Raw genomic sequence first — 17,599 nt, 5'->3', positions numbered from 1 at the left:
CAACCATCTGCACGAACAGTTCGACGACGTTTGCAGCAGCATTGACTATCAGCTCGGCGACCATGGTTGCGGTTACCCTTGACGCTGCATCACAGACAGGAGCGCCTGCGATGGTGTACTCGACGACGAACCTGGGTGCACAAATGGCAAAACGTCATTTTTTCGGATAAATCCAGGTTCTGTTTACAGCATCATGACGGTCGCATCCGTGTCTGGCGACATCGCGGTGAACGCACATTGGAAGCGTGTATTCGTCATCGCCATACTGGCGTATCACCCGGCGTGATGGTATGGGTTGCCATTGGTTACACGTCTCGGTCACCTCTTGTTCGCGTTGACGGCACTTTGAACAGTGGACGTTACATTTCAGATGTGTTACGATCCGTGGCTCTACCATTCATTCGATACCTGCGAAGAACTACATTTCAGCAGGATAATGCACGACCGCATGTTGCAGGTCCTGTGCGGACCTTTCTGGTTACAGAAAATGTTCGTCTGCTGCCCTGGCCAGCACATTCTCCAGATCTCTCACCAATTGAAAACATCTGGTCAATGGTCGCCGAGCAACTGGGTCGTCACAATATACAAGTCACTATTCTTGATGAACTGTGGAATCGTGTTGAAGCTGCATGGGCAGCTGTACCTGTACACGCCATCCAAGCTCTGTTTGACTCAATGCCCAGGCGTATCAAGGCCATTATTACGGCCAGAGGTGTTTCTTCTGGGTACTGATTTCTCAGGATCTATGCACCCAAGTTGCGTGAAAATGTAATCACATATCAGTTCTAGTATAATATAGTTGTCCAATGAATACCCGTTTATCATCTGCATTTCCTCTTGTTGTAGCAATTTTAATGGCCAGTAGTGTATTTATCTGACGTCCAGAAAGATATAATCATTATCTTCCAGGGTGGAACCATTTCCGAAACGACTAAGTTTGTAAATTTTTCGCGTGCCGCCGTGGCCAACGTATACCGTGCGTAGCAAAATGGCGCTATTCAAAACTGGCTCCGAGGCAACTGTGGCGCACCACGGGCCATAGATGGCAGGTGTGAACGACGGCTGCGGAGATGCGTATGGGCGAATGGACGTGGAACTGTGGAACAACTGACCGTCCAGATGAACCAAGGTACTACCAACAGCATTTCACCAACGACCATGCAGCGAACTTCGCTGCGTATGGACCTCTGAAGCAGGCGCCTGGTTCACACCTATGTTGACTGCTGTTCATCAACGACGAAGGTTGGAATTTGCGCGCCAGTATCGCAACTGGACGTCCACTGACTGGCGACAGGTGGCCTTTTCAGGTGAATTACGTTTTATGCCTCATCGGACAGAAGGCCGTTGGCGTGTACGACGTGAAACGTCTGACAGCAATCATGGAGGGAGCTTTGTGGTCTGGGAATATTTCCGTGGTCTTCCGTGGGTGATCTCGTCATTATGGAAGGCACAACGGATCAATACAAGTATGTATCTATCCTTGGAGACCATGTCCACCCCTACGCACAGTGTTTTTCCTCGGCACGATGGCATCTACCTCCAGAACAATGCAACACGTCACACTGCTCGCAGTGTACGTGTGTCAGTCAGAGAGCATCAGGATTAGTTCACCGTACCCCCTGGCCACCAAACTTCCCAGATTTAAACTCAATCGAGAATCTGTGGGGCCATCTCGATCGAGCTCTTCGCGCCATGAGTCATCCACCGAGAAACCTAGCACAGCTAGCCATGCCACTGGAGTCGGCTTGGCTCCGCAGCCCTCTCTGTGGATAACATCGGAAGTTCACTGAGGCTTTCTGCGGATGATGCTGTGGTATATCGAGAGGTTGTAACAGTGGAAAATTGTACTGAAATGCAGAAGGATCTGCAACGAATTGACGCATGGTGCAGGGTATGGCAATTGAATCTCAATGAAGACAAGTGTAATGTGCTGTAAATACATAGAAAGAAAGATCCCTTATCATTTAGCTACAATATAGCAGGTCAGCAACTGGAAGCAGTTAATTCCATAAATTATCTGGGAGTAGGCATTAGGAGTGATTTAAAATGGAATGGCCATATAAAATTAATCGTCGGTAAAGTAGATGCCAGACTGAGATTCATTAGGCGAATCCTAAGGAAATGCAATCCGAAAACAAAGGAAGTAGGCTACAGTACACTTGTTCGCCCACTGCTTGAATACTGCTCACCGGTGTGGGATTCGTACCAGATGCGGTTGATAGAAGAGATAGACAAGATCCGACGGAGAGCAGCGCGCTTCGTTACAGGATCATTTATTAATCGTGAAAGCGTTACGGAGATGATAGATAAACTTCAATGGAAGACTCTGCAAAAGAGACGCTCAGTAGCTCGGTCCGGGCTTTTGTTGAAGTTTCGAGAACATACATTCACCGAGGAGTCAAGCAGTATATTGCTCCCTCCTACGTACATCTCGCGAAGAGACCATGAGGATAAAATCAGAGAGATTAGAGCCCACACAGAGGCATACCGACAATCTTTCTTTCCACGAACAATACGAGGCTGGAATAGAAGGGAGAACCGATAGATGTACTCAAGGTACCCTCGGCCACACAGCGTCAGGTGGCTTGCGGAGTATGGATGTAGATGTAGATGTACCTTTCAGAACCTCACCAGTCTCTTCCTTCACGTCTCGCAAAGGTCGGCGCTGCAAAAGGTTGTTATTCAGGCTTTTAACAGGTGGTCACATTAATGTGACTGGACAGTGCATAACTTCTGTAATATTCTTGACAGTTACACTAGTTTCGGTTTTAAGTATTCCAAATTCATATGTTTGACTGGAAGGTGATTTGTGTCGCTTACATCGGTTTGTTCTCTAACTCACAGTACATTTTTGCAACAAAAAGGTTCAGAATTACAGGCTCCGCTACGCAAGCAGTAATCTACATGTTTTTAGAAACCTAAATCATTTACGAAAAGTTCTAGTGTTACCGATAGGCCTCGTATCAATGTACGAGAGTGGTTTGAAAAGTTCTCGGAATCACCGCGAGAGGCCAGCGCTAGCGCAACGAGTTGTTCACGTGATATTCATTGGACTGTTGCCTGTAAAAACGTGCTACGTCAGTGCTCTTGGAAGAGAGCTGTGGCGGTAACGTGGCTCTGTTGTTGTTCCCGCGTAGCCGGCCGGAGTGGCCGAGCAGTTCTAGGCGCTACAGTCTGGAACCGCGAGACCGCTACGGTCGCAGATTCGAATCCTGCCTCGGGCATGGATGTGTGTGGTGTCCTTAGGTTAGTTAGGTTTAAGTAGTTCTAAGTTCTAGGGGACTGATGACCTTAGAAGTTAAGTCCCATAATGCTCAGGGCCATTTTGTTCCCAAGTAGTGATTTGCGAAGATGGAAGAAATCGAGATTTCAGCAGTGATTAAGTACTTCGTAAAGAAAGGTATGAAAGCAAAGGACATTCATGCCGATTTCAAGAATACACTGGGTGACTCTGCTCCTTCATATTCAACTGTTGCTAAGTGGACAAATGGATTCAAATTTGGTCGGAAGAGCTTAGATGATGACCCACGCAGTGGTGGGCCAAAATGTGTCACTCACTACTCCAGAAATAATTGCAAAAGTGTACAAAATGTTCATGGAGGATTACCAATTGAAAGTGCGTGATATTGCTCACGCTTGCCAGATGTCATCTGAAATGGTATATCACATTTTAACTGAAGAATTAGAAATTTCGCGTCACTAGGGCCTCCCGTCGGGCAAACAGTTCGCCAGGTGCAAGTCTTTCGATGTGACGCCACTTCGGCGACTTTGCGCGTCGATGGTGACGAAATGATGATGATTCGGACAACACAACACCCAGTCCCTAGCGGAGAAAATCGCCGACCCAGCCAGGAATCCAGCCCAGGCCCTTAGGATTGACATTCTGTCACGCTGACCATTCAGCTACCAGGGGCGGACAAGAATTACAAATGATAAAATTATGTGCAAGATGGGTGCCGCGACTCTTGCGCGCCCGCACATATGTGAAGTCGTCACGGCAAAATTGCACGAACTAAGGCATGAATTGTTGCCACACCCGCCTTATTCACTTGATACGGCTCCGTTGGATTTACATCTCTTCCCAAAACTGAAAATTCTTCTTGGTGGACGAAGATTTACTTCAGACGATGAATTGATAGCTGGAGTGGCCGAGCGGCTCTAGGCGCTTCAGTCTGGAACCGCGCGACCGCTACGGTCGCAGGTTCGAATCCTGCCTCGGGCATGGATGTGTGTGATGTCCTTAGGTTAGTTAGGTTTAAGTAGTTCTAAGTTCTAGGGGACTTATGACCTCAGATGTTAAGTCCCATAGTGCTCAGAGTCATTTGAACTATTTTGATAGCCAGAGTTGACAACTATTTTGCAGGTCTGGACGAAATTAATTTTCGAAATGGGGTCAAGGCACTGGAACATCGTTAGATCAAGTGCATTAATCTACATGGAGACTACATTGAAAAATAAAAAAAAGTTTTACTGATGTAAGGACTTCTTTTCTATTCCGTTCCGAGAACTTTTCAAAACACCCTCGTACAAAAGTTACCAACTACCCTTGAATTTCTACGAATTGGCCTGATTGTTTGAAAAAAGATCTAGACATAAAAGGGGAAGTAGTTCATCAACTTTTGACCATTGTAGAAAAGTTGCATCACGGAACAGCTCACTGAATACATACATTTCTGTCTGCTGTAGCGACTGTGGCCTTGCTGACCTTGCTCAGAGTCTAGAAAAATCTAAAATTTTAAAATTAATTACGTAAAAACTCTGTAGTTTCGGTATACAGGGTTAGTGACTAACAACTAACATCGGTGCCAGCGTACTAGTACCCAATATGGATAAATTTCAGTGATAAAGAGAACCGACACGTAATCCAGTAGTCTCAAAGGGAAATGGCATGTTCTAGTTCAGTAGTATAATATTCAAGAACTGCAGATTGTCCAAGAAAGAACTTATTTTGAACACTCTTCTACGACGTACGGTTAGAAAACTATAGCGCGTATAGTTTTTCCCAACAGAATTTACGAAAATGTACTGAGAAGCACAACAATAACAATCATACTTTTGTTAATGTCGCGCGAGACGCTTGCAGACGTATTGAAAAATCGAACTGACATACGTCTGAAGTACGGCGGTTATTGTGTCACAAAAAGTTATTTACTAAGTTTTAAGAACATATTTGCAAAAACAAATGGAATATTAGTGTGCACTTCATTTTGCATAATACGTGAGAAATGTTTGACTACGAGCAGTATTGAGGCTAGGAAACAGACATCACTCAAACATTACTTCACTTAATGCTGCGGAAGAAACTTAATAATATCCTAACTTACTCTGCAAAACACTTTACAGTTATATGAAAAGTTTAAAACCGATGCAGATGTAATCTATGGTATCCACCAATCACCAATCATTATTATTAAAACCTGTGCGGGTTATACCAATATACAACGTTGCACATGTTGACTGTCCAGAAGCAGAAAAATTGGAGTTTGGGGAAGACTTCTATGCCCATTTAAAAAGTATATCAAAAGTGCACGAAAGCTATTATGACACTGGTTATATATACAAAGATAAATATCGATATAGCGACTTTTATGCAACATTTGGTTGTGGCAAACAAATTAAGGAAGAAGTGACTATATTCATGGAGAAAGAGTACACTATATGAATTTTTTGGACGTGTAACTGAGGAAATTACGAAGTAGTAAAAGTTATTTCAGTTGGCATAAAGCTCTAGGAAATAGTGTTAAATAAGGTCTTTCTCGCTCTGTTAACCTAGCTGGAAACAATTTTGCAGTAGCTCGGCAAAGGCATCAGAGACACAATATACATTCTAAGACACAAAAAAAAGAAAAACGAAAAAAGCGTGAAGAAATTATCCGAATGGGACAGAAATCGGTAGATCTGAAGATCTGAGGTATGTACAGTCAAATAAATGATTACAGTTTTAGAAAAATCGGATGATTTATTCAAGAGAAATATCTTCACAAACTGAGCAAGTCAATAAAGGATTGGGCCATTCGGACCCTTATGCAGAGAGTTGTTCGGCTTGGCATTGATTGATAGAGTTTTTATATGTCCTCCTGAAGGATATCGTGGAAGCATTTTGTCCAATCGGCGCGTTCAGCTGGGGACAGAACCCGTTTCTTTTGTTTTAGAGTGTGTATTGTAAGAAAGGTAATGGTACAGGTATGTGTAAAGAAACATGATATATAGCTAGTATTTAATAATTTCCAGAAAGCCATTGATCGTGTGCACCGATCATTAATAGGGCGGCCTCCGAGAGCATAAAATTTCTCTGGGTATTATCTAGAGGTTTTTGTAAATGTGTTTAAATATGCCCAGAGGGACCATCAGAAAGCATTCATGCCAGCGCTGGCGTACATCAAGGTAGCTCTCTTGTGCAACGCAATCATAAATTGCCTGATTTTCGAAAATCCTGTAGGAATATTTCATGAACCACTGACGTAACGCTAATAAACGTCGCACACTCCCTTGTGGCAGTAAATTGACCACTAGGACCAAACTTAATGTATTCAAAGCAGTCAGTCGACCAGCAGTTATGCATAGCAGTGAGATGAGGTTGATGAAGAAGATACTTGAGCGAAGGATGTGTGTGTTGCGCCTTTTATCTGGAACTGCCATGAGGACAAAATCACCAGCGGCTGCATAAGCAATATTTTTAAATAACAATAATTACAGAAAGGTTTACTCAATGCAGACTGAAATGATGCTACGACGTCTTGTGTGCGGCGAGGAAAAACAAAATGCTCTCCGTCGCTACGAGTAAAAGACATAAAGGCAGACTCTGCCTACTCAGTTGAGCTGTGTCAAAAAGACATGGAAAATAAGAATGAGTCGAACAGGTTGCATACCAGTAAAAAAAATGACGTCGCAATATGTCAGGAAAGAGAAAGATGTCAGGTGTACAACAGTTAAAATCTTTCCATATTTGACGAACATGAGAAGCTTGCCGAAAGTGAATGTGGTTTTTGTAGTATATGTACGAGAACTTGATGGATTTTTTTCCTGTCATTATGATTTTCTTATCAAGACGTGTTACAAAACAACAATAGTCTCCTTTTAGTCTTACTGAAGATCCAAATAGCCGAATTTTCGTGTAAGATCATAGGACATCTCACTTGCATTCGAACGACCATTGTTTTCTGAAGAACACGATTCCAGGGTAATGTGCTGGTCATATCTAACGAAAGGGCTTTGTTGATTGTCTGTAACATTTGACGATCTCTATGAATACATCTTGGGAGTTTCATTTGCAGGGATACACAGAAGTGAAGGTTTTCTTCCAAACACTGTTTTTTTTTTTTTTTTTTAGCAGATATGAGACTCTGAACGCCATTCCTATAATAGTGACCATTTGATTAGTGTATGGTCATAAATGGACTTATTTTGTGAGATTTAGATACTTACTCCACGTAACTGTAACTCTTTTTACGAAAAGTGGTGTTAGCCGCTGTTACGGGAGATATTAGATTCATTTCATTGCTTTTCGTTTGCATTTATTACGAAGCCTTATATGGCGCTGCTCTGAGCAGAATTATGGAACTGAAGGAGATTTTCTAGCAAATCGGATCAGATGGCAAGGAACGACAACACGCACAAGTTAACGCACGAATGACTTATATCCTCAGTATATGAAACATAGGCTATAAGATGACGATAATCAAAATGTTTTCTGAGATCTCTCTTTCGTAGACTGTCAGTCAATTTTGGACTTAAATTTGATCCATAACTTTAGGTATACTTCATTAATAAATTACAGAACAATACGTTAGCATCAGTGACCGCTATTGTCCGACCCTTTTCAAAAGTCACATCAATCTTCAGAAGTCGTACTTGTGCAACAAAGTTCTTCATAGTTATCGTAAGCAGCCAATCACCAAAGAGATCATAGATTTATAGTGGTACGGATGTCATTACTTAAAGTTTTTAGTTTCTTAAAACAAAAACAGCTTAATTTTAATGTCTTCCTTTTGTAGAAATTTATGCCACAATCAGTGATTTTTGTAAATGCAGATATCAAACTAGATGAGTAACCTTCATTCAGTAGATGGCAGGAAATATGTCAGACCAATCTGTGATGATTTTTTCATTCGGTACGACCTCGTCCAAGAGCAACACAGAGCTGTCTGCAAAATGACGTGCAAAATGTTTTTCTCACTGCTGCAGTTTATCTGAAATGTAAGGTTATAGATCTGTTTCTTCTTTAGGAAAAACATTTCGTTTTTCGACATTTGATGTTTCCTTGCTATTCCATAATGTAAGATTCAGTTTTGCACTCTGAAATGTAAATTAATTTAGAGATTCGATTCGAGAATCAGTATTTATTGACTTCATAACGTAAGACTTTTGCATGATGACTAAATAAAGCTGGAAGAACTACTTTGTGTTAAATTGTAATAAGACGAAGATTTAACATTACAACCCCTGTAAGAAATTTTTATCCGTTCATGTGGTAGACGAACTAAACGGTAAGAATACCGCATACATACAAAATCGAAGTGAGCACTGGACGTAATTAATGTGACAAATTCAAGAGAAATACAGTAGTTTATCACGGGTGAGATGTAAATGTTTATAAAGAAAAACTGTAATAAAAATCTTCCAAAAATCTCGAAAAAATATGAACAAGGAGAAACAAATAAGTCAAGAAATAATTTCATGCATTTAGGAGAATTTATTACGCTTTCTACTTTTATAGTAATTAAGTTTATACCAGTTAGACTTACAGTACTAAGTATTGCGTATAATACGACCTGTATTCAGAGAATATTTCGTATTTTGCAGAAATTATGAAAAACTGCTTTGTGAATAGGGTCTCGTTACCAGTCACAATAAAAGGTGATTTTATTCAACACATGATCCGTTTCGGGTTTCTGCCCATCTTCAGGTGGTTTACATTCAGGTGTGTGTTTCCACACTCAGTGTTCGACATTATTGTTTAAATCAGAAAAAAGTAATGTGATGTTGACTAAGTAGTCACAAATGAAACATCTGGACGTGCCTAAGCGACATTTGTTGCAAAATGTTGCAGTACTTACATACAGCTGGTGTATCCATATTGTTTTCAGATTACATTTATCGTATTTTTGTTCAAAAATATTTCGTTTTTCATTCGTTATTAGTCACCATGCTAATTATTAGAGCTTCCATATTATGTCTGAAGTTACCAATATCTTAAGTGATACTACTTTGTCAAAGACATAATATGGGAGCACTGATAATTAGGATGGTGACTAATATGCAGTTAACGAATAAAAAACGAAATATGTTTGCATAAAAATGTGACAAATGCAATGTGAAAATGATATGGATACACCAGCTTTGCGTAAGAGCTGTAGTATTTTGCAAGTTGCTTAGCCACTTTCAAATGTTTCATTTGTGTCTATTTAGTCATTATCACATTATTTGTTTTTTATTTAGCCCATAATATCCAACACTGAATATGGAAACGTATACTTGAGTGTACACCGCCTGAAGATGGCACAAGTCCAAAACGGGTTGTGTGTTAAATAAAATCACTTCCTTTAGTGACTAATTGCGGTTATTATTCTACACCCTGTAAAGGAAGAGTAACGGAGTTCACCTGCATCCTTTATGTATAAAATACATGCTTTGTGAATGGTATAATGGCACTATATCACGAATAGGAAATGATTTGATGTTAAAAGAATGAATTTTGCAAAAAAATATTAGTGTAAGTACCGTTATTAGTGTAAAAAAGTTCAGCATGGTACAAAATTTATTGTACTGAAGTTGAAAATTTCTTACTACAGATAATATTTGCTGGTAAAGTTGGTCGCAACAGCCTGGGTGACATTGCTCTGGATGACGTCTCGCTTACACCTGGCAGCTGTCCAAGTAAGGCACTGGGCTATTATTCTCACATTAAATGCATTAACTTTTCCTAGGCCACAAGGCGATAAAGATAGATGTGCCTTTATTATTTTTACAGTACTGACTAAAACATGATAATGATAGCAAGAAAAACTTTTATTGGAAAAGTTATAATATTTGTCGTTCTAACGCTTAAATTAAATTATTTGCATGACTGTAAAATTTTAGATCAAATATTCTTGTATTCTGAGTTCCAACTTTATATGCAGAGTAAAATTAACTTCCCCTACATGATCGTACAATATTTCTGTATGAAACTCCGTGGTTTGGATTTCTCACAATAATGCTTTTATCCATTATGGATGAACAACACTGCCACAGTGATGAATAAAGGTATCTTGAAATTATTGCAACACGTCGCCATTTGTTTATTGTTGAATTCTTTTATTATTCCATTACCGGTTTCGAACCGCCTAGTGAGTTATCATCTGATGGTACATATGTATTGACTGTCTGCAGCAGTGTGGGAGTCCTGTAGCTGTGGCTAGATGTACAAACATATCCGTTCGTTGTACGCTGGTGTACACAGTATTCTGGAAAACGTAATGAATGTTTCCCAGTGACGTTCAATGTACTGCACTCTACACACTTAGCTACAGGTTACACGTTCCACTTGCTTTACAAAACGTAAACAAACCATACATCTTGCCACAGCTACATGGCACCCACACTGCTGCAGACAATCAGTAAATATGTCCCATCTGATGATGAATTGCTAGGTGGTTAGAAACTGGTAATGGGATAATAAAAGAATTGAAGAACAAGACAAAAGGCGGTTGGTTGCAGTAATTTGAAGAAACCTCTCATAATAATGTTAGTACGGGGGCAAGACAGATTCTGAGCCATCTTGTGGGTTGCCTACATCAGGGGCAGGTATGCACTCAGGGCAAACGTGCACCTTATGTAGGCAACCCACAAGATGGCTCAGAATCTGTCTTGCTCCCCTACTAATGTTTTAGGATCTTCTTGCCCTCTAAGTATTTAGCTATGGTTCAGGCTGTTGCAATGCCTGTTTCTTCCTCAGTCTCTCGATGTCATTTTTTTCGCATCTGTTACAGATGTTCACACTATCCTCTATTATTGCCATTTTATTATTCAGTGGTTCCGTTTTAATTTCTTGTTTTAGTATCCACATTTAGCTACTAGTGTAACAAAGTAAATTTCAGCATTTATTCTTAGTATTAAAAAAAAAACTTTGAAAATAGCTGCTAAGGCTCAGTGACCGTGTCAAAATTATATTAGAACAAATAAGCCCTTGGTCACAAATATTAAGTCGAAATTGACGAGGTTTCGACGCTACTATGAGTGTCGTCTTCAGAATTACACTAACTGTTCTAAAACATATTAGGTATATAATACATTAATAAAATAAAGTTTGTACTGACTGGAAAAAGATGCAGTACTTACGAGTCACATATTGAAAAAGATCTAAGCCGGAAAGGCGATGTCATGAATAGTTGTGAGATGAGCCGCTAAGGGCTGCTCGTACTGTGAACAAGGGTTGCAACAAGACTTATTATTGATTTACATCCAACTACACACGAATAGCACACAAAAAACAATCGGCCAATGCCAAAGAAACGTGGCAGTTACGTCACAATATCACTTCAAGTTGTTCAGTCCATTATTTCAGACTTACAAACATGTAAACAACACTTGTGATAATAAGGGAAAAATTACATTTGCTGTTGGTATTGTAATCCTAGGATATTACTAGAAGATATGAATTTAATGTTACAACATTGACATATACATTGAAGATACTGAAACAAAAAATTTGTTAATGCTGAAAAATGAGTTGGACGTATGAACAGATCTAAAAACCGGAAATGCAGAAGCACCAGAACTGACCATGAGGAGAAAGAGACAAAAACATTCGATACAATAATACATTGTAATATGCTGGCATTAAGAGATTCGTGAAATGATGGTGGTGCTTATCACTGTAGAAAAAGGGAAAGAGCAAGTTGACTCTGAATCTACGGGAGCGTTCAATAACTAATGTAAAACTTTTTTTGTCGGCCAGTTTAGGTTGCTAAATGCAGCATTTGTTGTGGGATATCATGGAATATTCCCGCTGCAGCGTCTAAAGTTTCACGAAGCTCCAATAGGTGGCGACTCTATAAGTCGGCTTCAAAATGGCGTCTGTAACTGAGGTATGTCATTGAGTTTCTTTTGGCTGTAAACCAAAGCATCGCAGATGTTCATAGGCGCTTGCAGAGTGTCTGAAGAACAGGCAGTGAACAAAAGCACTGTGAGTCGTTGAGCGAGACATCTATCATAATAGCAACAAGGTCGCGCAAACCTGTCCAGTTCCCCGTGTGCCTGCTGCCGCACACAGCTGTGACTCCTGCAATGCTGGACTTCAGCGTGTTCACCACCATAAAAATGCAAACGAACTTCCCTTCATGACAAAGCAATGCCTGACACAGGTCTGCGCACCTGGGGGGAACTCAGAAGATTTCCGTGCAGTGTTGTTCCTCATCCGCCATACATCCAGGATCTCGCACATTCCGACTTCCATGTGTTTGGCCCAATGAAGGATACACTCCGCGGGAAGCAGTACGAGGATGATGGGGAGATTATTAATGCAGCCGGAAGTTGGCTCCGACGTCGATCAGTAGACTGGTAGCACACAGGCATAGTGGCCCACCAAGTAAGGTGGCGTAAGGCCGTCACATTCAAGGGAGATTATGTTGAAAACTACGGTTTTGTAGCTCAAAGTGTGGGGAATAATGTGGTGTATCGTAATCCAAAATAAAATCAATTTGCTTTCAGAAAAAAGATATGTTGCATTACTTATCGAAAATTCCTCGTAATTTAGCGTAATAGTTTCTTAAAAGTATATCTGACTAAAACAGCAGGTTGTGGAGCAGAGAGAGAGAGTATGGACGCACTCAGAACGTCAGTTTTCAATGTCGTGTGCAGTGGAATTAAATGTGGCAAATACATTCGGATAATACTACTTGCGAGAAGAGAGATTACACCAACAAGATGTCAACTTCAGTTGATAATTGTAACGAAAGTTCTCACTAATTACGTTTCTGTGAGAACTGATTGCATTCTGTGTCTACTATAAACATCTGCAGGAGGCTGCAGCGTCGGTTTAGAGTAGGCAGACTGCTCAACTTGTCGAACGACTCGGCGAGCTGATACCGTAGTTAAGGCAGTGCACTTGTATTTGTGGAGAACGGTGCTCAAATCAGTGTCAGGCAATCCTGATTTAGATCTTTTGTGGTTCCGCTAAATCTTTCTAGAGGCAAATGTCGGAACAATTTCTTAAATAAAGTCATGATTGATTTCCTTCCTCACCATTGTCAATGCTAACTTGTGTTTCGTCGATAGAACGCACAATTATAGCCTTATTTCGTCCCTTGGAAAATACTCTGTGTGATGCCACAATGAGAGAGGAACAGTGGGACGTGAATGACCTTTCACTTGACATTCAAAAGCAAAATTGGTACTTTTTGCAGACGGTACTAGTTTTATAATAAATTCCATCAGGGAGAAAGCAACAGAAGAGTTGGTAAAGGATATTTTCCAAGAATTTTTAAGTGGTTCTCTGAAAAACGGACTTTTCCTAAATTTGGAGAAAACACAGTACATTCAGTTCTGTACAAAAAATAGAGTCATACCAACAACCGATGTAGCACATAAACAGGAGTCAGTAAATAAGGTAATTCATGCTCCAAATTTTTGGGTGTGGATGTTGATGAAAACTTGAACTGGAAGAAGCATATTATTGAGCTCCTCAAACAATTAAGTTCAGCCACTTTTGCTCTTCCTACAATTGGTAATCTTGGAGACAAATGTATCAGTCTCCTGACATATTTTGCATGTTTTCACTCAGCAATGTCGTACGGAGTAATTTTCTGAGGTAACTCTTCACACAGAAAGAAAGTATTGATTGCATAAAAGCGAGCAGTAAGAATAATATGTGATGTTCACCCACGGACATCATGTAGGTACCTCTTCAAGAAGCCAGACATCTTAACTACGTCGTCACAATACATGTAATCGCAAATGAAATCAGTCATAAATAATCCCTCACAACTTGAAAAGAACAGTGATGCCCATACTTATAACATTAGATGGAAAATGGGCCTTGTTACCCATTATTAAAGCTGTCAGTGGCTCAGAAAGGAGTTAAACATGCAATAACAAAAACTGATTATTTGCCAAATAACATGAAATGTCTGACAGGTAGCGAAGAAAGTTTTAAATCTAATTTAAAACCATTTCCTCTAGACAGCTTCTTCAATTCCACTGATGAATTTTTACTTAAAAACTGGAATCCAGTAAAAATAAAAGTAGAAAAACGAAAAAAGCATGATATTTAACTGTAGTTGCAAGAGTAGAGCTAAAATAACAGTATGTTCGTTAATGTTAACACTAATAATACATACATACCGTTTAAACTGACTCATTCCACATCATTTCGATAAAAGAATAGTCAAAATAATCTATGGAACATGTAACTAACTAAATAACAGAATGCGGCTGAGATAGGAATAACCTATGACGGCATGAACGCCATAGCGTTCTTCAGTCACGAAAAGATGATACAGATGAGCAGCTCTTCTGCGTATTGAGAATTTCTAACACCAAACGACAGATTCATTGCGGAATATCACAGGATGGTCTTAGAGTGTGTTTCATCATAGTTTTAGTTTCTTAAACCTCTGGCCGCGAGACGCGGAACAGATCGGAGGTAGCAATGTCGCCAGGATATTCAGGACACCATGTTTCACCTGAATGGTTCATTCTCTCATGTGATACAAATGTCCGACGCCCATCCTCATAATTTCAACACGTTACCTCATCTAGGAAGACCTCTACAGTGTTTTGCATTTCTGGTTTGATAATAATCTTGGTATCTCTTCATCATTCGCGGAAGACTCTACTTGTCGGGCAGAACTGTGTTGAACAATCTGTCTTCGGTGAATAAAAAAAGGGACGCTCCACAAAGTAATTATCCAAATGGGGAGGAAATCGGTATATGCGATGTACGTGTACAGACAAACAAGGGGTTACAATTTCAGAAAAATTGGATTATTTATTCAAGAGAAAGAGCTTAACAAATTGAGCAAGTCAACAATGCGTTGATCCACTTCTGGCTTTTATGTACATCACATCTACCGATTTTCATCCCATTCGGATAATTCCTTCGAGGTGCCTCGGTTGAAACTCTAACCTTCCTTCCGCCCGACGAATATTTCTTGTAGTTCCCTACAACTCAGGCCTTTAAGTTTTAGTGACATTATCCCGAGAACCACTGCACACCACTCGCAATTCTGTAAGAAATTTTCCAGTTTTTTTATAGTTCCACCTTTTCTCCGTGGAAAATGTCAGTAGAACTTCATTGTTGCAGATTTTGTATGTCAAACTTGTGTTTTGTTTCATAAAGCGACTCCACAAATTGCTGCTGCTATTCCCGGAGACTGTACTTTCGAAATTGACGAGTGTGGCTGGAGCAACACAGGGGCTCGAGATAACACGGACGATATCGACTGGGAGCGTGTGTCCGGACAAGCGACGCGAACCAACACGCAGGACCACACGCTTGGAACAGAAAAAGGTGAAAATGCAAAAATTTCCTCATTTAAAAGAGGAGCTACCAGCGAGCATACAATTTCTTGTCTTGTGAAACCGAAATTATTCAGCAAATTCTACAGACAAATGATATGGTTATTTGGTAAATAGCATTAACAACGTGACATTTTATCTGGTGTACTAAACCACTTTTTTTGTATTTATTTCAGGCTTCTTGATGACACTTGCAAGAAACAATGTTTTGCGCCCCGGCAGTAGGGCGTGGTTTCTGTCGCCCGAGTATAAGGGAAGTGAAAACGCACAGTGTCTTTCCTTTTGGTAAGTCCTCGTCTTCAAAAATGACAACATCTTTCACTTCATGTCCAGTCTTAATTCACTTAATTTCCATTTCAGAGCTTAGCTATTCAACATAGTACTTTCGAGTTTCCTCTGTGTGTGCACATTAGAAAGATATTTCTACCCTAGTAGCTGACTGATCTGACAAAGCAGCTATCCAAAGAGGTCTCAACCTGCAACAAAGTTTAGGGTTCCTATGAAAAAACGGCGTTTCGCACGGTGTTCATTCTATTGTTTGAAATGTGGTGGCTTGTGATCTCATCCCATGTGTTCGTGTGTACCTCCAGTGGCACGAAACGTTAGGGATACCGAGATCGGCACGGAAAGGCTACTGTTAGAAACAAATGTGGCGAAACGAAGAAAAATGTATGAGTAACTTGGGAACTTACTACAGTGTGGAAATTTGTGGCAAGGACTATGGGACCAAACTGCTGAGGTCATCGGTCCATAGGCTTACACACTAATTAAACTAACTTAAACTAACTTACGCTAAGGACAACACACACACCCACGCCCGAGGGAGGACTCGAGCCTCCGATGGGGGGGGGGGGGGGAGCCGCACGAACCGTGGCAAGGCGCCCTAGACCGCACGGCTACCCCGCGCGGCTTACTACAGTGTACTTCAAACTGAAGAAAGTTACCACTACAAATACAGGTGTGTGTAGTGTTTGTAGTTATTCAAACACCCATTAACATGCATCGTTTTCTATACAAAATCCAGGCAACTCTCAAATAGACACTCAGTGCTCTGCCTAACATGCATCACGGCTATCTCGACAGAGCTAGTTCATTAAACTAAAAAAACTTAAATTTTTTAAATAAAGCATTCATATTCATACAGTGAGAAATTGTTCACGAGTTCTTTCATTATCTATTTTCAGCTCACACAGTGATAATCATAGGAGCCACTTACATGGCGTATACTGCTTCCTAACACCATGACTCTTCTTGATTTCACAGCATTCGGCGATAATGTCACCAACAATTTCTACACTTCTCCAACATTTTACTTTTGACGGCGTATGATCCATCTTAACCACATGAAAGATTGATCATTGTAAATACGATCGTTCCACATCTCTTCTTCTCTTCCTTCTGTCAGAGAAACTACTGTTGTAAGACCGAATTTCTCTGCGATAGTACTTACCGAGATTTGCAGCTGCGCTATTTAAAAATTCCAGTTTCTTACATGGTGGAAGTTCATATAAATAAAAGAATACGTCACTAAAACAGGAAATTTGCAACGCTTATATTGATGAGAATGGCGTAATTCTGTAGCTTGATTTAGCGCAGTGAAATGTGCTTTCATTATGAAGTGAAGGCATATTTACATCTTTATCTACCGCCATATTCCGTAAATCGCTGTGAAATGTATAGCTGAGTTTACTTTCCATTGCACCATATATTGGGGTTTCTTTCCGTTCCATTGGTGAATATAATACGGGAAATATGGCTTTTTAATCGTCTCTGTGTGATCTGTAATTAATCAAAGTTTGTCTAATCGAGTCCTACGGAACATTATCTAGTGGGCTATATTATACTTTTAAATTCTTCGCGTAATGCTGGTTCCTTCAAATTATGACAGTAGGTAGGCTCCTGCGGGATAGCTGACGTCCATCTTCAAGTGTCTATCGGTTCATGTTTTACAGTAACTTCATGACGCTCTTCCACGCGCCAAACTAACCTGTGGCCTTTCGAGCTGCCCTTCTTTGAATTCGATCAATATTTCCTGCTAGTATTATCTGATACGGGTTCCACAGGCTTGATCATTATTCTTGGGCGGGCTGTACGAGCGTTT

General features: G+C 40.4%; 1 protein-coding gene across 1 annotated transcript in view; it reads left to right on the top strand.

Annotated features, from left to right (window-relative positions):
• LOC126470115 (MAM and LDL-receptor class A domain-containing protein 1-like) overlaps positions 1–17,599 on the top strand; it is a 336,480-nt gene that overhangs the window by 188,562 nt on the left and 130,319 nt on the right. The window contains exons 10-12 of the mRNA XM_050097720.1: positions 9,792–9,876; positions 15,320–15,490; positions 15,675–15,783. Of these exons, the coding sequence (XP_049953677.1) occupies positions 9,792–9,876; positions 15,320–15,490; positions 15,675–15,783 (365 nt within the window). The remainder of the gene's footprint in view (positions 1–9,791; positions 9,877–15,319; positions 15,491–15,674; positions 15,784–17,599) is intronic.

The sequence above is a fragment of the Schistocerca serialis genome, chromosome 3 (assembly GCF_023864345.2).
Source record: "Schistocerca serialis cubense isolate TAMUIC-IGC-003099 chromosome 3, iqSchSeri2.2, whole genome shotgun sequence".
NCBI classification, from domain to species: Eukaryota; Metazoa; Arthropoda; class Insecta; order Orthoptera; family Acrididae; genus Schistocerca; species Schistocerca serialis.
This window is presented reverse-complemented; position numbering and strand designations above follow the sequence as displayed.